At 39.5% G+C, this 26,618-nt stretch overlaps 1 protein-coding gene across 3 annotated transcripts; it reads left to right on the top strand.

Annotated features, from left to right (window-relative positions):
• Window positions 1-26,618, top strand: TAB2 (TGF-beta activated kinase 1 (MAP3K7) binding protein 2). Of its 3 annotated transcripts, none has more exons than XM_029054425.1 (6): window positions 1-185; window positions 8,877-10,380; window positions 19,463-19,623; window positions 19,831-19,924; window positions 21,582-21,662; window positions 26,404-26,618. In XM_029054425.1, the coding sequence occupies exons 1-6, from the start codon at window positions 84-86 to the stop codon at window positions 26,544-26,546; spliced, it is 2,085 nt and encodes a 694-aa protein (XP_028910258.1). In that variant the 5' UTR covers window positions 1-83; the 3' UTR covers window positions 26,547-26,618. The 3 variants fall into 3 exon arrangements, with proteins under 3 accessions (XP_028910258.1, XP_028910265.1, XP_028910275.1); XM_029054442.1 differs by having other exon boundaries at window positions 82-185; window positions 8,908-10,380; XM_029054432.1 differs by lacking the exon at window positions 21,582-21,662.

The following is a 26,618-nucleotide window of genomic DNA, read 5'->3' as shown; positions in this document are numbered from 1 at the left end:
GCATGGACTGAAGAGATGACTTCAATTCCTACAAAGGCCTAGAACTGCCTATCGAACAACTGTCCTGATCAGGCAATATACGAATGGCCCAAGGAAGCCACCAAATTGATTTTCAGGTTTTACATGACCTGCGACAGAAGTTTCCTGAGGTACCTGAAGTTGTTGTATCCAGATGCATGTTACAGGTCAGTATTGCTTGTCTGCTGAATTTGAAGATCTAATCTAGTGCTAGCACTCATATTAAGTTGTTAGGGGAACCTTGAAAAGAATATCATCCTATTTTGCCAAGTGCTTTGCTGTTGTTTTTAAACCCAAGCATTAGCCATTGGTTAATGGTTACCCAGCATTCAAAATAGGAAGTACTTCATAAAATTGGGGGGAAAATGTTTGGTAAAATATTGCCATTTTCACAACTTCTAAACATGCACATACAGTCACACCTTATCATTTGGTCATTTCTTCTGCCAAACACCATTTTCTACAAGAGATAATGTGAATTTGAGAATTTTAATTCCAACCTGGTTGGCAATCTTAATAAAAGGAAATACGTCTATCATTTTGAGATGGTAAATATTTAGGTTAGGAGATGGAATTTAACTTTTAAAAGACCCCAAAACCTGTGGATGTGGTATTCAAGACAGTTTATTTAACCCTGAATTTTTCCTGCTAGAGGAAGAAATGATGATCCATTAAGTTTTGAGTACTTCTTTGGTTTACAAAGTTCTAGACCTCTGGCGTGTACATCATTAAAAACCCGTCCTGTAATTTTAGATTAGAAACCATTTAGCGTTGTGAGCTGACCAGTAATCTTTTTTCCACTATTGTGTGTTCATTGCCAGATTCTTACTTACTCAAAGCCAATTTAAGGGTCTGCTTGACCCAGTACAATAGGAATCATGAGCTCCTCAGGCTACATAGTTCAGACCAGAGTGTTTTTTGGTTTTGTCTTGTTTTTAATATGGTATTTGTAAGTGCTTACAGTGTCCCAGGCACTGAACTAAGTGCTGGGGTAAATACAAGATATCAAGAGAGCAACGTGGGGCTCAGAGTTGAAGTTGGAAGAGAGGAGTATTTAATCTCCATTGTACAGATGAGGTAATCAGTCAGTTGTATTTGAGTGCTTACTATGCAGAGGACTTGGGAGAGTACAGTGCAACAATATATACAACAAGCTTACAGTCTGGATGGGGAAACAGACATTAATATGAGTAAATAAGTGATTTATAATGTATAATTTAAAGATATGTACATAAGTGTTGTGGGGTTGGGTGGGGGGGTGAATATCCAGTGTCCAGAGGTTACAGATTGGAGTGCATAGACGACGCAGAAGGGAGAGCGAGCCAGCCTGGAAAAACAGGGCTTAGTTGGGGAAGGGCTCTTGGAGGAGATGTGACCTTAGTAATGCTTTGAAGGTGGAGGGAGTGGTGACCTGGTGTATATGGACAGAGAGGGAATTCCCGGAAAGGGGTCGGTGGCAAGATAGATGAGATCGGGGCCCAGTGAGTAAACTGGCCCTAGAGGAGTGGAGTGCGCGGGCTGGGCCGTAGTAGGAGATCAGTGAGGTGAGGTAGGGTGGAGCAAGCTGATTGAATGCTCCGAAGCCAATGGGAAGGAGTTCCTGTTTTATGCGAAGGTGGATGGGCAGCAATTGGAGGTTCTGAGGAGTGGGGAGACGCGAACCGAACGTTTTTGTTGATAAATGATTTGTGCAACAGATTGAAGTGTGAATTGTAGTGGAGAGAGACAAGAGTCTTGGGAGGTAAGCAAGGAGGCAGATGCAGTTGTCAAGGCGGGATAGGATAAGCGCTTGGATCAGCGTGGTAGCAGTTTGGATGGAGAGGAGAAGGCCGATAGTAGCAATAGCTGAAGCGCTGAAGGTAACCAAAGCGCGGAGAAGTTAGGTGACTTGCCCAAGTTCACAGCAGACTACAGCGATTAGACTGTAAGCCCCCCGATTAGACTGTAAGTCTGTCAATGGGCAGGGATTGTCTCTATCTGTTGCCAAATTGTACATTCCAAGCGCTTAGTACTGTGCTCTGCACATAGTAAGAGCTCAATAAATACTATTGAATGAATGAATGAATGAATAGTGGAGCAGAGTTTAGAACACAGGTCCTCTGACTCCATGAAGCCCGCTGCTTCTCATAGTGTTCCTATGCCCTTCTTTCACTGGCACCTTCTAGAGTTATTTCTTGGTGGATGAGGCAGCATTCCCCGCAAAAGGAAGCATGCCTGCCCCAAAGTCAGCTTCAGCCTGTCCTCCAGTGCAAAGTCCACATTTCCCCTTTGATAAAAACAGTCTTGTTGGTACTGTCTTTTATTGTAGTTTAATTTCATTGAAGCATACTTCAAACTCATTTTTTTGGGCAAAAGATTTTCTTAGCAGTTCTCAGTTTTCTAAACTCACATATATATTTGATCAGAGCAGAAATGCATGTGCTTATACTGTTGGTATTCATATTAGTAAGCTTGCTACTATGTCTAAGATCCCCTAGGAATTTCATTAATTATCATTAGTTGCTGATTACTTTTCTTGGGGACTGTTCAGGATTGAGTGCATGAAGAAGGTTGTTGTCCATTCTACCTATAAGCCATAATGAACGAGGACAGTAGTTATAATAGTGGTACTCGATAAGTATTTACTACGTGCAAAACACTATGATAAATGTTAGAGTACACACAGTACAATCAGATCAGACACGATTTTTGTCTTAAAGAGGCTCATAGTCTAAGGGAGAGGGAACAGGCATTTAATCTTCATTTTATAGATGTGGAAAATGAGGCACAGAAAAGTTAAGTGACTTGCCTAAGGTCACACAGCAGGCACGATTTAGAGCAGGATTAGAACCAGACTGCCATTTCTGTGCTCTTTCCCCTCAGTCACGCTGCCTCTCTAATGTTCTATCCAGAAGCATCAGCTTGTGACAGTGTCTAACTGCGTGATCGATTCCATAATAATAATAATCGTGGTATTTGTTAAGAGCCTATGTGCCTGGCACTGTACTAAGCCCTGGGGTGGATACAAGCAAATCAGGTTGGACAGTGTCTGTTCCACGTGAGGCTCACAGTCTCAATCCCCGTATTACAGATGAAATTAAAGTTGCTATTTCTCTGAAAGAAAATGATGATGATGCAGACTGCCGTTGACAGTGATGGCTCGGACAGTCAGCGGTATTTAGCGATTGCTTATTTTGTGCAGGGCTTTGTACTAAGAGCTTGGCAGAGTACAATATGACAGAGTTGGTAAGTTGGTAGACTCTTGCCCTGCCCGTAAGGGGCCCACAGTCTTCAGAATGAGCTTCATTCCCGAGATTTCGGAACCAAGAACGGGCACGAAGGAATTGATTCTAGTGATAGTAGTTGACACATCATCACTCACACTTTCTCATCTGAGAGAGCAGCGAGTGAGTAGGAAGGCAAGGCTGCAGCAGTTACAGAAAGGGTGGTTTGGGTTTTTTTGTTTTGTTTTGTTTTTTTATGTGCAGGGCCCATTTATGGTCACGGTGACCTTAGCCTAGTGCCAATGCTGTGCTATAGTCCGTAGACCAGCAGGCAGTTGTCAGAGTAGTGAAGTGAGCTGCAGCAAACTTTGCTGGCTACTTTAGCTGGCTTTTTTTCTTTTTCCAGGATTCCTACTGGGTCCTCTTCACCCAGAGGATCTCCCTGCTTGATACTTCAGTCAGAATCCTTCAGCAGCTATGGCAGAGCCCCAGGCGAATAGATCTAGGACTAAGACCTAATCTTCAGATGGTTAGAGCTGAGCTCTCTTCCCTGGAGCAACCACAGGGCTGAAAAAAAAAATATGCAAATTATTTTGGCTCTAGAAATTAAACATCTGAAGAGAAAAAAACCCAAAGCCGTTGAGAAACTATTTTGCAAACCATAATGTGTGTGATTAAGAATGTAAATTGCCTCCCACTCCACTATTGGTTACTGTTAACATGCCTGTAGGATGCTCGTCTTGCTGTCTCTCATCCTGTTCCCCACCTCTGTTTTGGCTTCTACCCCTGTCTTTTCAAAGCAAGAGTTCTAGGACTAAATGGGCTCACCGTCTCCTGTATTCATTACCCCATACTTCCATCTGCTCTGCTCCCTGCCTGGTATAACTAGAAAATGAATGTTGATTCTTAGTGGTTTGATATACATTACATTGGCGTTATTAAACAGGTCATTCAGTAGTATTTATTGAGCACTTTCTATGTGCAGAGCACTGTACTAAGCGCTTGCAATGAACAGTTTGGCGATAGAGACAGTCCCGGCCCAATGACAGGCTCACAGTCACAGGTCATCTGTTTAATTCTTATCATGAAATACTTCTCATGCTTTTTACCCCCCTTTTTTGAATTTCCTGGGGCTAATACTCATGAAACTAATGGGTATTATTGAGAATATGCTTTATTTTAGTTTTATCTGTTAAAATGAATGGAAAACTGCAAGAGCTAATAGGTATTTGAGCAGGGGCAGAACTACTTGTTAATTTACTTTTTATGTCATTTTGAAGCAATTTCCTAAAGAAATGTATATGATAAAATTCTGAAGAAAATCAGCATCTTAAAATTAATAATCTTTCACCAACTCAATAATAGAAATAATAATTGTGGTATTTAAGTGCTTACTCTGTGCCAGGCACTGAACTGAGCACCACAGTTGATACAAGATAATCAGATCAGACACAGTCCCCGTCCCACATGGGACATAGAGTTGGTAAGAGAACAGGTATTTCACCCCCATTTTAAAGAAGAGAAAACTGAAGTACAGAGGTTAATGGAGAAGTAGTGTAATGCAAAGTATTTACACTGTTCTTTTCTTTTTCCAAAGTGCTTTAACCTCAACCATTTCAGTTTATCCTCAGAGTATCTTTGTGAGGTAAGGAGAGAAAACTGAAGTACAGAGAAGTACAAAACTGAAGTTAAGTAACTTGCCATGATCGAAGAGTAAGCAGGTGGCAATGTCATGATTAGCCCCCAGGTGTCTGATTCCCAGGCCCCTGCTCTTTCCACTAACCCTTCCTGGTATTGAATGCATGAAACAATAAAAGCAAATACCTAAACACTGGAATGGGAGAGGGGGGCCGGGAAAAACCATTTAGTTCTACCTTGCCAATTAGGGAAGAAGGTGCTTGTAGGGACGAGTGTGGCCTAGAATTCAGTGTGCGACTTTGTGAATAACATCACCAAGAGCATTTTAAGATTCTTTAAACATGACATTCTGGGAAGACAGTTAATATTTGGCTAACCTAAACTTTTAAATTTTGATCATGATTTAAACAAAAGATTTGGGGGGTAATTAAAGCACTGTGGTCTACAGAACATTAACTTATCAATGTGAAACTTAGGAAATCATGATATGGTGTCAAAGGACAGGAGGGGAAACCCCCAAAGTTTCTGACTATAAGTGCAACTATTCTGGAAGGTAGAAGAAGAACTGGAATTCCTGGTTCATGGTTATCTAAGGCAGTGGTTTTCTAGTATTGCCTCATGGATATTTTGTGCCACCAGGAAACATTTTAAAAATTAAAATAATAACCATCTGGTGCAAAAACATTTGTAAACAATAAATACTTATACATTTTGAAGGTATCAGGTGAAGTGTATATTTTAGGAATACATGTAAAGATTTTAATTCATTGTCATGTTTATTGAGTGCTTAATGTGTGCAAAGCACTGTACTAAACACTTGGGAGAGTACATATGACAACAAACAGGCACATTCGTGCCCACAACAAGCTCACAGCCAGAGAGGGGGACAGACATTAACATACATTAATAAATAAAATAGACAAATTACAGATATATACATATGTACTATGGGTTGGGAGGGAGGATGAATGAAGGGTGCAAGTCAGGATGATGTAGAAGGGAGTGGGAGAAGAGAGGATGGTTTAGTCAGGGAAGGCTTCTTGGAGGACATGTACCTTCAGAAAGGCTTTGAAGTGGGAGAGATCAATTATTTGTCTGATATGAGGAGGGATAAAGATAAATTTATTGCTGTTATTTTTATGATGGGTAAATTTTATTTCATTCCCATCTAACAGGCCCTCTTTAATTGAAATTTTAATAATCTCTGAACTACAATTGTAATAAGATTGATATAACTGCTACATGATTTAATGACTTGTCTCACTGGAATATAGGATATTACACCATTAGTTCTCAAGCTTTTAACTGAGCTTCACCATCTCTCTTCCCTTCCCCTCTTTCCCCCACCAAAGAAATATGGAAAGATTAAAAGGAAATGTGAAGTTCATCTATTTCCTTTCTCTAGGCTTGAGGTTAAGGGGGAAGTAGTGCAATGCAAGGTATTTACACTGTGTTTTTCTTTTTCCAAAGTGGTTTAACCTCAACCGTTTCAGTTTATCCTCAGAGTATCTTTGGTAAGGAGAGGTAACACTCTCACCATTTTACAGGGTAAGGAAAGAAAGGAACAGAAGGAGTAAGCTGTCTGCCCATGGTCACGTTTGCCTGCCAGTGGCAGAGGTGTGACTACAAGCCAGGTCTCCTGACTCCCAGACCATGCTCTTTTCCACTAAACTATACTGCCTCCCTGTGGGGTAGGGAGGAAGAAGGTGGTATTCATTACATAAGGATTAGAATTAGCAATTAATCTTGGTAAAGAAGTGAGGTAGTAGTCAGAGCAGTGAAATACAGTGGACAGCAGGGAAAGGGAATTACACTTAAAGGCAGAAAGACAAATATAAGATGAACGATAACCACTTATGTGCAAGTGCAGCTGAGAGGGATGTAGAAATCAGTCATGGCAGATGAGCTAAATATGAATCCACAATTGAGGACCAGTTCACGAGGTGATGCTTTTATGACATGGATAAGGAAAAGGAAGCTCCCATTTTCCCGGAAAACCTTTCCCCCAGAAATCCGAAAAGCAGTTCCCCTTATCACTGCTCCATTTCCCCTGTCCTCTACTCTTAATGAACATCACCTGTCAATATCCATAATTTTAAAAGCCTCTTGAAGGGCTCCCAGGTAATGTTGGTATTTGTTAAGCACTTACTATGTGCAGAGCACTGTTCTAAGCGCTGGGGTGGATACAGGGTAATCAGGTTGTCCCCCGTGGGGCTCACAATTAATCCCCATTTTACAGATGAGGTAACTGAGGCACAGAGAAGTTAAGTGACTTGCCCACAGTCATACAGCTGACAAGTAGCTGAGTCAGGATTCGAACCCATGACCTCTGACTCCCAAGCCCGTGCTCTTTCCACTGAGCCATGCTGCTTCTCTTAGGTAGATAGGTGTGCCCAACAAGGGCAACAGCTCCTTAGACTCTGAGCCAGCTCTGTCTCTGGAAAATTCCATTAGTTCACTTATTGCAGAATAATAGAACTTACCTGTATAACATTTATCTCCACTTCTCAACTTGGTCAGCAAAATCCAGAAACCTATTGGGTCACATGGAAAAGCATCATTAGACTGTGAGCCCCAGGTGAGAGAGGCACTATGGCCAACCTGATTAACTTGTATCTACCCCAGCACTTAGAATAGTACTTGGCCCATAGTAAGTGCTTAACAATCATCATTATTATTATTTGGGCAAGAGCCATGAAGAGAGGGTTAAAGTAAGAATCACTAAGTCCCACCAGGCAAACAATGACATGCCAAGTCATCTTGACCTACATACCAGCCCCCAGCCACAATTTGAGCCTGCCCCCTTGACAACTGCTGGACCGCCTGTTGTTCCGCAGACTGACATGCTGGAGCTCTACCCAGTCATTGCGGAATCCTCCCTTCCACTCCCTTCTTCTATCTAGCAGAAGGTAGAAGAGCGGTGAGCTGGAAATATAGGAACTTGGGTTTCTCGTTTCCCAGCCCACCCCCTCATTCCACTTTCAACTTTTCAGTCTCCTAGACTGCTGCGATGAGAGAGAGAGAAAGAGAAAGAAAAAAAAATGAGAATGAGTTGCTTGAATAGAGCTGACAGGAAATTGGATCAATCAGAGGTATTTGTTGAGCATCTGTTGTGCACAGATTACCCTACCAAGTGCTTGGGAGACTACAGCAGAAACACCATACATTATTTCTACATTTGAGAATCTTAGAAGGATCCAACCTGGTTATCTTGGATCTACCCCAGAGCTTAGTACAGTGCTGGGCACAAGGTAAGCACTTAATACTTACCACAGTTATTAATATGATTATTCCAGGCTAGTGGGAGAGGTAGATCATGGACTGTAAACTCGTTCCAATTTTTGTAAAAAGGTCTTTATATCTCCTTTCAAGCACTGCTTGTATTCCTGGGTTCCAAAATCCAACTGTTCTTCCGGTTTGTCTCCCACCCCTCTCAGGAGAAGCTTTGGCCAATGTTGAGGGTTGCTCTTCATCTGGTCTGTTAGAATTAAATCAGTGCAGCCAAGGTGCACTCTATGGGAAGCAGCGTGGCTCAGTGGAAAAGAGCCTGGCCTTCGGAGTCAGAGGTCATGAGTTCGACTCCTGGCTCTGCCCCTTCTCATCTGTGTGACTATGGGCAAGTCACTTAACTTCTCTGTGCCTGTTACCTCATCTGTAAAATGGGGATTAACTGAGTCTCATGTGGGACAACCTGATTACCCTGTATCTACCCCAGCGCTTAGAACAGTGCTGTGCACATAGTAAGTGCTTAACAAATACCAACATTATTATTATTATTATTATCTTTTAGTGCATCACAGTCTGTCATTTCTTCCCTGTCTGCAGCAAGAGGGCAGAGCTCTGCTTTTGGTGTCAAAGATCAAAGCACTGTCTTCAAAATAGGGAGCTTGACATGCAAGCCAGCTCCCTTAAGCTTTCCATTTAATTAATTTCTGAGTATTAACTTTTGAATGATCAACTAATCATAAAGTTCCTGGGTGTTAACATCAAACTGTTATGATTTTGTTTGTTTTTTAGAATAATAATAACCTGGATGCCTGTTGTGCAGTTCTCTCACAGGAGAGTACAAAGTATCTCTACGGCGAAGGAGACTTGAATTTTTCGGATGATTCTGGGATTGCCGGTCTACGAAATCACATGACTTCTCTCAACTTGGACTTGCAGTCGCAGCATGTGTATCACCATGGAAGAGAAGGCAGTAGAATGAATGGAAGTAGGACTTTAACGCACAGCATTAGCGATGGGCACCTCCAGGGTGGTCAGTCCAACAGCGAACTGTTTCCACAGGAGCCACAGACGGCCCCCGCTCAAGTTCCACAGGGCTTTAACATCTTAGGAATGCCCAATCCATCTAGCGTGTCTAATTCAGCCCCCCACCTCGGATTTCACTTAGGCAGCAAAGGGGTATCTAATCTTTCTCAGACCCCCCGATTCAATCCCATAATGGTCACCTTAGCCCCAAATATTCAGACTGGTCGCAGCACCCCTACATCTTTGCACATACACGGGGTACCTCCGCCCGCTCTTAACAGTCCACAGGGAAATTCAATCTACATTAGGCCTTACATCACCGCGCCCAGTGGTACAAGTCGACAGGCACAGCAGCCTCCTGGCTGGGTGTCTCAGTTGAGCCCCCTGCACTCTCAGCAAGTCTACCAGCCTTCCCAACCTAGCCCCTGGACTACTTTTCCTTCATCCAGTTCTCAGTCACATACCTCAGCCCAGCAACCCAACCAGCCAAACCAACCAGGCCACCAGACCTCTCACGTCTACATGCCGATCAGTTCACCCACCACCCCCCAACCGCCCCTGGTTCACTCGTCCGGCGGCTCTCAGTCTTCTGCCCACAGCCAGTATAACATCCAGAATATTTCAACAGGACCTCGGAAAAACCAGATCGAGATCAAACTTGAACCCCCACAGAGAAACAATTCTACAAAACTGCGTTCGTCTGGACCCCGCCCCTCTGCCAACGCTCCCTCTGTCAACAGCCAGACGTTAACTAGAAGTCAGCCTACTGTTTACATAGCCGCCAGCCCCCCAAACGCAGATGAGATGATCTCCCGCAGTCAACCGAAAGTCTACATTTCAGCCAACGCCACCGCGGGAGATGAGCAAGTTGTGCGGAACCAGCCCACGCTTTTCATATCCACGAACCCTGGAGCATCTGCCGCCACCAGGAACATGTCCGGGCAAGTAAGCATGGGCCCTGCCTTTATTCATCACCACCCGCCCAAGAGTCGAACGGGAGGCAACCCTGCAACTTCTCCTCGAGTGGTGGTCACTCAACCCAATACAAAATACACTTTCAAAATTACCGTTTCTCCAAATAAACCCCCTGCAGTTTCTCCGGGGGTGGTGTCCCCAACATTCGAACCTACGAATCTTCTAAACCTTCCTGATCATTACGTAGAATCAGAGGGTATTCAGCATCTTACTGACCCTGTTTTAGCACATGTGGACAGGATCAGTGAGGCCCGGAAGCTCAGTATGGGATCTGATGATGCTGCCTACACACAAGGTAAACATTTTACTGCTGAAAATGTAGGTTCTCTCTCTTTTTCTTTCTTTTCTTTTTTCTTTTCCTGTTTGGTTATCTGCTCTGTATTTGGTTTCCAAACAAAAGGGGTCACCATTCAAGTATACCTTGTAGCAGTTGTGAAGAAGCAATGATGCCTCCTCTATCACTAATCCAAGGACTGTACAAGTCATAATTTGCATTTATAAAACGACATTTTAATTCTCCGGTGGTAAAGGCACTGCTGAGTGGAAGGGCCAGGGGGTCGTCGAGGTTCTGTTGCTTCCTATGTAGAATGTTTCACGTGTCATGTTCTTTCAGTTTTTTGTAGAGTAAGGTAGTGTGCTGGTTCATGCCTGGTTGAAATGGTGTAATTTTTTTGAATGAGTTGCTTTTTGGAAAAAGGATGCCTTATTGTAACAGTACTACTCTTAAAAATCTCAACTTTTCCCTTCCAGTATTTGTGGAAGACTTTATTAGGTAGCAAGGGTGCCTGAATTCTTTTGTGGCATCTGTGTTTTTTAAATGACAACATTTGACATCCCTGAATAATTTCTCTGAGTAGACATGTGGAACCCTCTTGTCAATTCTTCTCTTGTTGAATTGGTAGACAGTGCTCACCTCTTCCTTTGCCAGAAGAGATTGAAACAAAATTGGCAATGCTATTCATCGATGAGTTTGGATCATACAAAATTAATAAATTGTTACCTGGTTTTAGTGTTATTCCTTGATTCCTAATAGAGATGTTTGTGTCATTTAAACCTTGTTGTAAACCTAGATGTTTGGCAGTTTGTCTTAAAATCAATTTCTGTTCTTTAGTTGCATGGGGGAAAGGCATAAATTGAATCTCCACCAGTGAAGATATTTGGATTGGATTTTCTTTAATATTCATTAAAAATGTTAGGTTGGACACAAATGGTGGAAAACTTCCATGTGGACTAGATGGTGATACTGTAACTTCCTCACTTCATACCATCATTATCAACCCTGACCTCTCTCTGATTTGAACATAGTCTACATGATGTCTTTAAGATTGGAAGAGGGAGCAAATTTTATTTGTGTATGTTGTGAGGTGGGCAACTGTATATTGGGAATGGTCCAAAGATTTCACATGGATATTCCTATTTAACCAAGAATTGCTTTTATTCCTATGTTTTGTTCCAGCAAACTGTTATGTCTTCTCAATATCACATTACTAATTCTGTCTGCCTTCAAATCGCATTCCTCAAATTCAGATTCTTTCCCTCGTTGAGTGTCTTCTATTTCTACTACGTAAATGATGCCTCAGTGGGCAATAAACTTCTCAAGGAGTTACCACAGCTTGTAAGAGAAGGAAAGGGGAACTATCAAGAGGAATGAGAGCAAAACGTGACCTTTCTTACTTTACAACTCAAATAATGGTAACAGTTAAAATCAGAATTGTTCCCACTGAGAATTTCAAGGGGAAAAAAATTCAGATTTTATGGCATCTTTCACTTTTGGTGCTCTTCACTTCCAAGCTAGTAGGTATGGGTGTATTTATGGGCCTGTGTTGGGATATAGCTATCCTTTGTTTTAGGAGTGATGCTGCTTATGACCCAACATCATTGGGTGTACAACATGCAGGACGTTTGTGAGCTTTTTGGTGGTGGCACTTGATCTTTGCAGTAACCCAGGCCTCTTAGATGCCACACCTAGCTCTTTTGAAATCCTCCTGCATTCGTATTTGAATACAAATGATTCTAGGAGTATGTACTCATACACCACTTGCATTTCCCCTCGTCTTTGAATTTTCCCTGCTCAAAGGAAGTCAGAAACATGTGCGCATGTTGGGCTTAGGAGCTGGAGTACAATCACCAAACAACAATATCTAGGGAACATGCTCTTCCTCTCTTCCGTCCTCCCCCTCTTCTAAGAGTAGCCACTCTGCTTAGGTGAGAGATGTCCTAATCTCCCACCTGCTTCCTAAACACACACACTTCCACTTACAGGTATCAAATCGGCTATGTGGATCAGACCACCAAGAGTCAATTTAAAAAGTGCTAATATGTGTTGTAATTCTGCCACACAAGGTAAATTAACTTTTTTGGGAATGTTTGTCAAATGGAAAATTAACAAATAAACCCCCATGTTGGGAAGAAACTGAAGTTTAAACATTTTATAGAAGGCTCTGTGTGATGAATCCATTCTAGCTTTGCAAATATAGAAGCAAAATCAAATGTAATCATGGTCCATAGTGATTCAGATTCTCTGTGTGATGAATCCATTCTAGCTTTGCAAATATAGAAGCAAAATCAAATGTAACCGTGGTCCATAGTGATTCAGATTATTGGCTAGGCATGTACATTTAGCTCCCAGAGACATTGCCAAGTGCAAGACACCCACATTGTCTTTGATTCATCTTACTGATTTTTGGCACAAGAAAACTGTTAAACAGTTTTAAAGATGCACTCTTTCAATTTGGGATTACCGCTGAACCTTTTTTTCCTTGCTGCTCCAAACCCCGTGAAAATTCAGGTTCCTGCACTTCTTAGGCACAGAGAAGTGAAAGCAACTCGTGCTGTGTTGTCAAGTGGGAGAAATCCAAAAGTTGTAAACCTCCTCTTTGGAATTCTGAACTAACCAGTGATTTAAATGATTAAACCAAGATGCCTACCAAATATAGGTGAAACTATAAATTAAATTTTTGAATACTATTAAACAGCAGATTAAAAAATGTTTTTTTTTTAAAAAAGCAAACATATTCCAATTTGTTGCAATATCATCCTTTTTCTAGTACTCTGTGCAGAAACTCTGTGAATGTGTAGCTTAGTACCATTAAAACTCTGGGCCCATTGTGGAGATTAGCACAGAGAATGGAATAGAAGATAGAATGAAAAAAAAATTCACATCATCATATAGGTTAAAAAAAAAACTAGAGGGAGAAAAGTGTTTAAAATTCACGTGATTCACTCTCTTCCTTTCTAATATGCCCCCATCTTTTACTCACTGAAAATTACTAAGTCAAAGTCTAAACAAGTACTGGAAACTTTCACATTAATAATTTCTTTTCGATGTATTTTTAAATGAGGCATATAAAATTACCAGAAAGGATTACATAAAATAGGTGTTTTCAGAGGAAATGAATAATCAAAACTGAAAAGGCATTTATAAATAAGTCTTAAATAGCCCAGATATTTGAAAGCCCTCTTCTAACCACCCAGTAAATGCAAATGATTTTCAAGAATTGGCAGTAAGCTTATTTTGGTAACAGGCTTCTTATCAGTATCTGTGTTGTGTTGATTCAAAATAATAATATTTACTTAACAAAATCACTTACATAGTAACACTATAAAATTATATCCCGCCAAAAAGATAAGGAAAAGTAGGGCAAATCATGGGCCTAAAAGCTGTTTGGTGCAATGTTATATTTTAAGCCAGCAGTTAAACCCATTCTTGCCACTCCTCCTATATAGGCAGGAGATGATATAAAATTGTGGCAGAGATTTTTTGATACTAAAATTCGATTGTCCCTTCTATAAAAAATGGGAGAAAGTGAGCTTTTTTTTTTGTAAACTGCTACCTACTTACACTTGCATATAAAATAATTCAAGATCAATATTTAACTTGTGCCCCACTGGTTTCAGCAGTATGGTGGACATTTGGGAAACTAAAGAAAGCAAAGGACATGGTCCTTGCCCTCAAGAAATTTGAGAGAGGTTATGGTGTCATTTAATCAATCAGTGGAATTTGTTGAGCATTTACTGTGTGCCTAGCACAGTAATAACACACAGATAAGGATTCCCCCAAAATTGTGCACCGATTGATGACAAAAGTAGAGATAAGAAAATAAGCACCCAACTCATATACACTCATCCTTCATTAGCTCTTTTGCAGCCAGAATGGCATCAATGTTGTGCAACAACCAAACACCAATTTCATAACTGATTTTGTACTTTGCCTAAGAAGGGACATTATAATTGCAATTGGGTTATTGTAAACATGGCTGAAACGAAGGATAAAGTTCTGTGAAAAATGTCAGAGCCATCTTTTCAACTCGGCAAAGGTGATTATTTTAAATTAAATTTAAATAATTTCAATAGTTAATAAAAATTTTAAGTCACGATTATTTTTCAGGTAGACTAATTTTACTCATTTGTAAAAGATGAAAACAGATATGCATTATAACACACAATCACACATTTTAAACAAAAAATGTCATATTCCCAGTACACGCATAGCTTGGTCAATAAAGCGATCAAGGAAAAGCAGAGCAGCTTAGTGGAAAGAGAACGGACCTAGGAGTCACGGACCTGAGTTCTAAACCTGACTCTCCCACTTGTCTGCCTTGTGACCTTGGGCAAATCACTGAACTTCTCTGTGCCTCAGTTACCTCATCTGCAAAATGGAGATCAAGACTGAGCCCCACATGAGATGTATCTAACCTGATTAGTTTGTATCTACCTCAGCACTTTGTACAATATGTGGAACTTAGTAAGCATTTAAAGAATAGCACTATCAACATCGGGGCAATTTACTTAAGGTGTGGCAGCCCCAATAAACATGATTAAAGAAAGGTCCTCCCTTAAATTTCTCCATCTCTCTCTCTTTCTCTCTCTCCCTCTCTCTCTTTTTTAATGGTATTTGTTAAGCACTTACTATGTTCCAAGCTCTGTTCTATGCGGTGGGGAAATAAAAGTTAATCAAATTGGACACAGCCCATGTCCCGCATGGGGCTCACAGTCTCCTTCCTTCTCCTGCATTCTTCCCTCCTTCTCCTTTTTCCCTTCCTCCTCTTGGCCCAATGAAACTCAAGTAGGCTCCTTTAAAGGACCCGGGCCGTCTCACTAAATAAAGCTCCAGAGGGCTGTCCCGTTGCAGAGAAATGGGGGCCGGGGGAGAGCAGTTGTGATCCCCTTTGCGGGGGCAACTTTCCAAGGTCCTGCTTGCTGGGCGGGTCATAGTGTTTTCCCATCATGAGAGGCAAGAAGGTAGTGGTGGAGCTTCAGTCTGGGAGGCGGAATGGGAAAGATTTAAAGAGTGGAAATTCTACTCTCACCATTCTCCATTCCTTTCTCCACACTCAATCACTGCCTCCCTACCTTTCTTTGCAAACAGGGCTCAAAGGATTGTTCACTCATGGGGTGGTAGAGGAGGGGAGGCAAGGCAAGACTCATCCCACCTTCCTCCTACAGCTCCATCTGGCAGCAACTCTCCAGAGTCCTGTTACCTGGCTACTCCTGGACCCTCTAGGGCTGGGTGGGTCTTAGGGCAATTGTCCCAGATAGCCCTGTTTGTAGGGATCGGACTGCCATTTTTTTAGAAATAACCTTGCAAAAATGTATGCCTTGCAAAATTATGAACATTGAGGTAAACCTCTTGTTGTACTCTAAATGCAAGTTATAAACCAAGGGGTGCCGATCCCAAGATAGAATAGCTTCAGAACACTTGTAAAATATTCAGTTTTATCTCCACAACCACATTTCCCTGTTAATGCCAGAAATAATTTGATTTGAAGAATAAAGTTATTCAAAAACCATCAGTGCACACCCAACAGGCAGTGGGGGGTTGAGGGCTGGGCAGAGCCCTGAAAATTTAGATAGAGAAGCATCAAGGACAGCTAAGTGGTCAAAAACATTGTTTGGAGGAACCTACACAGTAACATAAAGAAACTTGTCTGTCGTCTGAAGTCTATTGCTCTATTGTACTTCCCAGGCGCTTAGTACGGTGCTCTGCATATGGTGCTCTGCACACAGTAAGCGCTCAGTAAATACGATTGAATGGATGAAAAGTTTGGGGCAGTGAAGAGAAGCAGTGTGGCCTAGTGGGTAGAGCAAAGGTCTGGGAGTCAGAAGGACCTGACCTCTAATCCCAGCTCCGCCACTTGTCTGCTGTGACACCTTGGGAAAGTCACTTAACTTCTCTGTGCCTCAGTTGCTTTATCTGTGAAATGGGGATTAAGACTCTGAGCCCCATATGAGATATGGACTGTGTACAACCTGATTAGCTTGTATCTACCCCAGTGCTTACTAAGTACGATGCCTGGCACATAGTAAGGACTTAACAAATATCGTTAAAAAAGGAAAATGAATTGTGTGATATGACTTTATTATTGATATTGTTAATCCGAATGATTCCCCTTCCCTTTAAGCAGTAGAACCTTTAATCCTGATGATAAAAATATTTTATTATCCGGTAGAGTTGGATTTTTTTTCCTCATTGAAAATGAGGCACATTGTGTACATAGTTGAGTGTTTAAAGCTAGATTATCTTCTCTTAAATGGCAGGAGATACTAATTATTAAGTCCATAAATCAACATAGGAGTGCTACTCTATCCCAAAAGGTTCTAGGTAGTTTAAAATTATTTTTGGTGGGAAGAGTCTGAGCATGGCACACTGAACCCACTTTCCCTGTTGTGGAAGAAGAGAATTGATATTACAAACTTGTGATAGTTCCCAGCAGAATGAAATGATGTTCTCCCTTTGTGCCCCTGAGTAGCAATGCGGTATAATTTTGAAGTATTTTCAGAATTATAACCTCTGAGCATTCTTGGTTAGTCGGGACTGGTATTTCCAAGAGGACAAGTTTTCTGCTCTTGGGTACTATCAGTCAGTTGCTTGTAGTTTTGTTTTGTCTGTCTCAAAAAATAGATGGAAATGAAGATCAAAAACAGATGCAGAAAGTGTTAAACTCTTTTCCTCATTTCTCAGTTTGTACTAATTTTATCAATTTTTTCCCAAGGAACAGAAGTCAGTTCAGATCCTTAAAGGAATGGTTCCTTCATTTCTAATGTTAATCCTTTGCTCAGTTTATCTCAATTCATTAATTCATTCAATCATATTTATCAAGCACTTATTGTGTGGCAACCACTGTATTAAGCGCTTGGGAGAGTACCATATTACAACAGATATATTCCTGCCCACAACAAACTCATAGTCTAGAAGGGGAGACATATTAATATAAATAGATAAATATCAAAGTAAAAAAGTAATAAAGCCATCCATAATGCTCCTTAAAAGCTCAAACCATTAAATCATGCAAAAATAAGTTACACTGAAAAAACTACAGTAGAGTTGGTCATTCAGAAAAGCTTTAAACTTTAAAATGAACATTTTAAAATGTTACATGAATTATTTAATAGCTTGAATTCATACTTCAATTTTTAATGCTCTTCTTAGAGGCCAATTATTATGTCAAGTCTAAGGAACTCCTGCTATACTTTACCAAGCTATTTAAGTGTGTATACCCCTGGTTGTGGAAACTGATTAGCTGGTGATTTATTTGGTTATATATTGAGACTATTTTTGGAAAAAAAAGTAAAAAAGACCCTTGTTTTAAGGATTACTATTTGTTAATATCTACAATGCTCTGAGCATTGTGTACTTTAATTGAAGTAGACTCCTAAAATTCATGTTGTTGAAATTCATTTTCTGTCTTTGTCCTATGAGTGACAGTAAATGGGGTAAGACAGCTGTTTCTTGCTAACTACTACCCTATCCTAAGGTTGCCATTCTGGTAAAATAAATCTTCAACAGCAGGAAAAGCAGAGCAGAGGACCAACAGAGGAGAGAAAGGAAGACATAGGGCAAAAGGGAGGTGTGGTGGCTAAGAAAAGGGAAGATTGTGAAGGAGGAGGTTGGGCTTACGTGCAGACCTGCTGCCATTGCCTACCAACTGCAGTTCTGATTTCTTCCATCCCCAAGCTTGAGAAACATCATCCAAAGTTAATATAAGTTGAATAGTCTGCTTCTGGGTGTGTTTAAAAAAATTAAAACATGATTATATGGGGAATTTTAAACTTTTATAAATAATATCCCCAGTGCATCCGGGTTTCATCTGCAGTGCCTTCTACCCTCACTCTCTCCCTTTCTTCCCCCAACCTCCATACCCATCCTATTTTTCTGTCCCTCTCAGTCTCAGTTTGCTCTTTGTCTCCCTCAGGAAACTAAAATTACCCGTGTCACAGAAAAGATAAGTTTCAGAAAGTCTCCAGATAGAGTACTTACCTTCTGCTCCTGTTCTGAGTGCCGATTTCCCATTGTTCGTTGTACATGTAAAGTCTTTTAAAGTGTCTCCAGGAACTCCCCACCTCTGCCTTAGAGTATACCAATGAAGGGCTGTTTGCAGTACTACCCATATAAATCATTATAGGGCAGTTTTTCATGTGAATAATGGCAATAAATTGAAGAGAAGCAAGCCTGGTTATCTTCACTTTAATTGTTTCTAAAGTCTTTATATGAATTGTAATGTTTCCTATTTGTACTCTGTACACAGTAAAATGCCCAGTAAATTCTGTTGATAGATTTTGTGTAAATGTGGTAAGGAATGAGAATGAGGACTACTTTTGCCGCCTTTTCCTCTCACTGTCCCCTTCTGTTATTAGTTCCATATACCCTTTCCCCCACTTACTTTATTGTTCTGCTTAATTCTTGGATAGTGTGGGGCTATATTAAGGTAATTGATGTGCAAGTTCTGGGCAGTGGGGAAGTGTTTTGCAAATTCACTGAATTATTATTTCCCACTTGTTGTTATATGCAAGCAAGCCAGCACTGTGCCAGTGCCCATTAAAGGCTATTGACAAATACAGCTGATAGAAAGACTTGTGCTTTCATGCATTGGGGAAAAGAAAGGAAAAGTAGAAGGAAAACTTTCTAGTAAGCAGTGTGTGTGGAGAAAGAAGTAAATGTGTCCCGATTTGAAAGTACATTAAACTCTTAAAATGTTCATTACCAAATTGACTCTACATATTTTTCAGAATGCTGTGGAAGTATTTAATAGTTCTAAATGATCATCTTCATCTATTGATTTGAAGGACCAAGAGGCAGTGGTAATATACAGTGCTGAGGTTTTATAAAGTGGAAAACTATTTGACTGTCCCCTTTTCATCTGAATGAAAACTAAAGCACTTATTTTTTAGTTGAAAAAAGTTTTGAGGTTAGCGGAAGAAGCAACCTGCTTTGTTATAGAGACCCAAATTTATGGGGCATGGGAATTCTTGGGGGTAATTTACCTGCCACATCTCACAGAAATGCTCATTTCTATTTCTGTTTCCAGTTATTGTCTTAAAGAGGGTAATAATTTGGCTAAAGTGGGTGGGACCTTATGTTATACTAATATGTATTGCAGCTTTACTGGTACACCAGAAGGCCAGGATGGAACGACTTCAACGAGAACTTGAAATTCAAAAGAAAAAGCTGGATAAACTAAAATCTGAGGTCAATGAAATGGAGAATAATCTAACGCGAAGGCGCCTGAAAAGATCGAATTCCATTTCCCAAATTCCTTCAGTAAGTCATAATGGCTGTAGCCTATACATTTGAATAGACCAGAATGGGAGATCTGTCAAAATCAGTCACTTAATTTCCCCAGAATGTATTTTAAGCCTTATATTTGTGACCCAAGCTATACCTTCAGAGCCTGCCTTCCCTAAGCCACTTGAACAATGATTGGAAGACCAAACAGATATCTTATCCTAACACTGAATTTTTTTTCAGCTTGAAGAAATGCAGCAGTTGAGAAGTTCTAATAGACAGCTCCAGATTGACATTGACTGTTTAACCAAAGAGATTGATCTTTTCCAAGCAAGAGGTAAAGTACCGACTCTTAGTGTTTTTTAAAAAGCTGGAAAGCTGTTTTGTAACTAAAGAGTAAGGGTTGTTTTGGGGTTTTTTTATGTTTTTATAGTGGCTGGTTTGAAAACCAAGCTTATTTTATCTGCTTCTCTTTTCTCTCCCATCCCCTCCCCCAAATCTGCTACAACCCAACTGTTAGGAAAAATAATGCGTAATTTGCAGTACTAAAAATAGTCCTGACTTTTTAGTGTGAGGAAACTAATTTATGGAGAACATATGAAATGCCATTTTTCCTAAAAAATACTCTTACATCCCTGATTTTCAAAATAAACAGTAAAGCAAAAATATCACCCCATGTGAATGCAATTGTTATATTTCAGATTAATACACTGAGAAGGAAAGGAAAGAAACCAGAGTCTCTAAGCTATTGGTAGTGTACTTTATTGTTGGTGAACATGGTTTGTGTTTTGCTCTTTCTATCCTTATATGCCTGTCTGTGGGAGGAAAAAAAGGCATTTGCTTGTTGCTTTCATAGATAATCTTATAATTTCATTTAGCCCTCAAAAAGTATTAAATTGGAATATAAATTTGGTAGTTATAGAAATTATCAGAAATTTGCTGTTGAAAAGGACAGCCAAGAAAGGTACAAATCCATACTTAAAAATCCCAGCTTGAGAGTGCTCTAAAGAAGCAGAGAAGCTTTTTAAAAGACCCCATCAACCAGTATTTAAGTCCTCATAGAATGCATCTAGATTTTTCTCCCTGAATCCTTAATCAGGTGTATGTGGGGAGCACCTTGAACAAATTAGACTATATCAACCATCTTCTCCTGTACCTCCCTTATCTGAACTTGAACTGCCTGTGTGTTTTTGGACAACAAAAGAGTGATATTGTGCTAATATTGTGTGAGTTATACAGTTCCTTATAATGGGAGGATTCAATGACAATCTTTTGAGAGGGTTTTTTTGTAAATTGAGGAGTACTTTCACTGGAGTAAGCACTTGAGACTTATCAAAGAGTTTATGCATTTTTCTTATTACATTTAATTTGGAGTTAAAGCCTAGTCTTTAGAGCAGGTGGTCAAGAATCCTGTACTGTTCCCAAATTATGGCAGAACTCATCAAAAGTCAGTTGTGTTCCCCAGTTTGCCACTTTCTGAAATTCAGAAATAATCATACCTATTTTCAGCATTCAACAAATATTGGCTTGGTTCACCAGTCAGACAAAAATACCACTGACAGATGCTCTCTGCCTTTGCCTGTGTGAAGTTTTTGGTTTATCTCTTTGTTTATTTTAAGTTTGTTTGATGTCTTTTCTCAGTATCTCTTTGCACCCCTTTGCTGTGTTTGCCTATTACACATAGGATTACCTGCTTGTCAACCCAGTGTATTTGTGGATCCCTGGGGTTTGGAGGTACTTAATCAGAAAGCCACAGAAATGATGAAACTAAAGAAGCTAAATAAGGGAAAAGAATTACCCATATTTATAATTCTTTTCTGTTCTTTTTTTTTTAAATGAAAAGTATTTTTGAACTATAAAACCTGATATGTACTTTCAGGTACTAAATAAGTGAAAAGAATTGCCTGTATTTGTAATTCTTTTCTCAAAATAAAATGATTTTTAAAAAAAACATTTTTGAGCCATATAATACTGATATTTACTTTTTATTTCAGGACCACATTTTAATCCCAGCGCAATTCATAACTTTTATGACAATATTGGATTTGTAGGTCCTGTGCCACCAAAACCCAAAGGTACTGTATCCATTAACTGTGAAATATGTAATTATCTTGAAAAAGCAAAATTGTATGTACCCCTACTTTATCCTCTGCAGCCCAACTTTCAAGAGCTCCAAACCGAGAATTGAACCTACTGTACACCTTTAGATTACATTTTATTTTCACTCCAGGTGAATTAATTTAGAACTCTGTTGGATCTTGCGAATAAGTAGTATCCCAGACTGCCAAATTATATTTGCAAGTTATGAGAAGTGTTTGGCAGCAGCTTTAAAGGCACTGTTTAACAAATAAGTGAACTTGATGATTATTGTTTGCTCTGAATTCAGGAATCAGATATGTCATTCACTCATTACCTGAAGGAGTTCAATTGGGTGCTTTGTGGAGCAAATCAATCATGTCCCGTGGTTAAATACTAAGTTGGGATTGAAATATATTTCCTAAAGTCTAGTCGTAGAAATAGTGTTAAGTAAAGGGGAAAAAACACATTATTAAATTCTTCATCCTATTGGCTCATAATTGACATAGCACTTCCAACTTACTAGGTTAGACATTTAGAAAAAGTGGTAATATTACAAACCATTTAGTTAAATAATAATTTTAGGTATGTTTGAATGAAAGCAGATTTTATTTTTCTTGAATAAATATTTCATACTTAGGGAACCGATGTGAAATATTTAATCAAAGATGTATTTGACATGTGTGTTAACATAGGAGTGTTGCATTATTCTAACAAAAGTTTTCAGACCATCCTGGGAATGTGGAGTGAAAGATTGCTTCATATTTAGCAGATAATACAGAAGAATATGTATATATATCAAAAGCAGTAGGCAGAAAACTTAAACATGTACTCAAGATAAAGAGAGGAATGGAAAGGGAGCTTAGGATACTGAATTAATTTATTGTGCTAGGATTTTGAAGTGAGTGGGTGAATCTGGTTTGAAAAAGATGTGATGAGTGAATGGTGTTGAAAGTATTAGGGTAGCTAAGAAAAAGGTGTGGAAGAGAAAGTGGGAGATTGCACTTGCCATTAAAGAGACTGGGTAGAAAAATAGTAAAGTGAGTCCTTTTTTGTTCAATATTAAATATTCCCAAATTTGTTTCTTTTAACGGCAAGCCTGCTGCCATGATAGATTTTTTCCTCCTATCAAATGATTCTGTACTGAATCTCATATTAATGGAAAAGCCATATATAAAACCTTACTCATCAAGGCTTCCTCAAAATGCTTCCCCTCTATTGCCCCCCCCCACCCCCCGTGTATCTCCCCCAACAATATTGTTGTCTTTTAGTTACTTGAAACTTTGCACTCTAAAAGAGGCAGGGGCTTAGCACAAACATGCAGAGAGACAATGGGACTGATTAATCAGGTCTGTTATCTGACTCTTAAAAAGGGCTATCCACAGTTTTGAAAACTAAAATTAATATCACAGAAACACTTGATAAAATCTTCCAATATGGGTACTGAGTCCCATTGGGTAGTGTGGCATTCTTAAATCTTTATTAATATGTAGAACTGTCGGAACCTCTAATGCATTCCGAACTATAAACAGTATGTTTTTTGGCCCTGAACCTCCTCCCAAGGAATTAAATGCTTAAAAAATTGGATTCGGTTTTTTTTTTTAATAAACCATTTAATTACCTTAGTTGACTGCCCTCTCTCCCTATATCCTCTGTCTTGGTCTCATCTTTTTCAGTATTCGGTTGAGTGTTTTCCCCCATAGCCTGTTGCTCTTTTTCTTTAGTTTATTTCACCTCTCCAGTTTGTTTTCCACGTGGCATTTTGTTACCTTTTCTATGACAGTCTTTCCACTGATTTTAGTGTGTTCATCCTTTGTTTTTCTCTCTCTCCTATTTGCTTTCCTTACCCCCTGTAGGCCTTGAGATGCTGTTTCTCTTCCTCAACTTCCCTCTGGGCTATTATGTCTTTTTTTTTAATATGCAGTTCATTCTGCTATTATTTGACCAGACAGGCTGTAAGATGGCATTTAGCTATTTTTTATTTTTCTGGTCCTAAAGGGAGTATAAAGAAGAGGGAATGACAAAGTGTGGAAATGTGGATTTAGGCTTAATTATGGTATATTTTTTTCTGACTACTGAAACTGTACAAGCCAAATATAGACATTAATTTCCATTTTAGACTGTCTTAAAAATTATATTACACATATGAAGATTCAAACAGCTTGTATTCTGCTTCAGCAGAGTAGCTCTGATTTTTTTTTCTAGATAGTTTTAGTTCCTTTTGGCTAGGAAACTTTCTAAACCGTTTACCATGAACATTTTCTTCCTGGAGTTGCATTCCTGCACTTCTATATCCTTGCCAGCATAACCCAAATTGGTATGCATAAATTGAGTTCTTCAGAAAATTATGTTTTCTCCTTAGAGTAATGGAATATTTAAGAAAAAGTTCAAATTACTTTATAGAGAAATGCTCTAAACTTCAATTAAATTTGTTTGCTAGATGTTTTGAAAGAAACATGTTTTGGAAATTGTAAAGAATCCCTCTCCCTCTCCCCCTCTCCCCCAGAATTTTTTAAAACTAAATGAAAGCCCATCAATGTAGAAATCAATTAAAACCAACTAGAACATTCTTAATCTCCTAGAATTAAGGAGAGTGCATACCTTCTTAACCAATTGCATTCATATCTCTTCTCTAACTCATTTTTGTCTGTTTTGCTTCCCGGGCTGCAGTTGAAGCTGAAGGGAATTCTTGTGAATAGTGTCATCCAATTTAAAAAAAAAACACCCCACATACATGTGTTAAGTTCCTCAGAATTTCTGACTTAATTTTGAAGTTTTTTCCCCTAGTGTATCTGATTGTTTATGTTCACGCCCTAATTAGTTCATGTCATGACAATTCTTTGGAAACAGATTGCTTGCATATTTGTTGTTGTTCTAATTTGTATAAATTTGTGAGTAATAAGGCCTTCCTACCTCTCTGTAAGGAGTGGGAAAGATTTGAGGCAGCTGAAGAAATGGTAGGGTTTTGGTAGAAAGATATTGGTAAACCTCCTCAATAAAACTGTCCCCAAGATAAATCAAATGGTGAGAATAATTTTCATCGATTTAGATTTATTGCTTTTTGATCTGTTTTTAGCCATAAGTTACCTTAAATGATGGGCAACAATGCGATCCCATATTTGATTGAAATCTATTTGAATTACTACTTTTTAAAAACTATCACATTGAAATTGACTATCTTATTGGTGTAATAGATTTCCTTGTGAAACACTGAACGACCTCAGGCAAAGGAGTATAGAAACCAGTGCTGTAAATATTATGTCACTGCTTCCTCATCCTTCTCTTCCATTTCCTTTTTGAAAACAGCACTTCTTTTGTGCAAGAGTAGATTAAGAGGGAAAAGACCATTGCATTAGGTCCCTAAACAGATTTTTCAAAAGTCAAGAATATCTTGTTTTAGGAACAAAATGGGATTATATGAGATAAAAGATTTACCCTCTTTGGTTTTAGGGGAAGAAAATCAAAGCAACTCCAGTACTCTTTCAAAAATCTGCAGGGGTGGAGGATAGCCGAAGGACAATTGAATATCCAAATATTTACCTTTTGAGAAGGAAAATACCCCCTCTTAGGGTTCCAAACTTTCTCTGTGGCGAATGTAAAATGAATCAGATGCCTGTAAATTGGAGGGCAAAACCATTTTGTCTGCCAAAGAAAACCTTGCAACTGTTGCATTTTCCTGGTGTATCCAAGCACTATCGAAGAGCAGGTTTACCTCTTTGCTCCAAGAGTGCTGTTTGAGGTTGTATTTGAGCATGAATGCATGTTTGAGTATTTTTGATGATCTGTGGGTATGGTGGAGAGGAGATTGAGGATTGAAAGGCGAGAAGATGATTAGAGCAGTAATAGAGAAGATAAAGCAGTGATGAAGAGTTTGGAAGTCTTCAGCATGACAGAGGCGGCAAGTGATTGTCTAGAATTAAAGATGTCACCTTTTGTCAGTATTTGCTGGGTTTTTTTTTTAAAAAACGACCAGGTTTGACCAAATATGGAAGTCCTTTAAAAATTTTGTAAGAGATGATTTGTAATCTTTAAAATCATTTCCCAAAAGTTTCCAATGTATTTTCAGAGGAAAAAAGGATGTAAGTATGCAGCCAGAGTTAACCTCATCAAGTCATTTACTTGATGCACTAGTGTATCTTCATTTCCCATAGCTAGGAGGGCCCCTAGGAACAAGAGGTGATGGGTGAGCATTTCCCTGTTCCCGCTTCGAGGTAATGTCCCTAGGAACCTTCAATCCATTAATTGCCTTAGAATAAATAATAATATTTATTATTATAATAAAGAATAAATAATACTATTCCCTATCAAATGGTGAAGGGAAGGGACAGGGGTAAATAATGTAATTAGAAAGAGTGGACAAAAAGGAGGATAGGTCTCTAGACTGTAAGCTCGTCATGGGCAAGTAACTTGTCTATCAATGTTGTTATATTATACTTCCCCAAGCGCTTAGTTTGACACTTTGCACATATTAAGCACTCAATAAATATTATTGAGTGATTGATAAAGGGAACCCCCGAGGAACGGAGTAAGGATTCCACTAGCCAGGTGTCGCCTCAGCCCTCCTGCGATGGGATCTAACTTAGCCCGAAACTCTGGACACCTGCACTGGAGTTGGTTAGCCAATTAACAGCCTTTCTGGCTCGCACATTTCAATTCAAAAATGAATCAGCAGTTGGTTAGGCTTCTCTTGGCTTCTCTGGGCTTTGCTTGTCTAATGAAAATTTTTTTGCCTACTTGCAGATCAAAGGTCCATTGCCAAAACACCAAAGACTCAAGACATGGAGGAAGATGAGGGAGCTCAGTGGAATTGTACAGCCTGTACTTTTTTGAATCATCCGGCCTTAAACCGTTGTGAACAGTGTGAGATGCCCAGGCATTTCTGAGCCAAAAGGCCCAATATCTTCTCTAAAACCCTACCACATTTATAAGGGACTATTCTGTCACTGGGGGATGGG

Source organism: Ornithorhynchus anatinus, chromosome 2 (genome assembly GCF_004115215.2).
Source record: "Ornithorhynchus anatinus isolate Pmale09 chromosome 2, mOrnAna1.pri.v4, whole genome shotgun sequence".
NCBI lineage: Eukaryota > Metazoa > Chordata > Mammalia > Monotremata > Ornithorhynchidae > Ornithorhynchus > Ornithorhynchus anatinus.
This window is presented reverse-complemented; position numbering and strand designations above follow the sequence as displayed.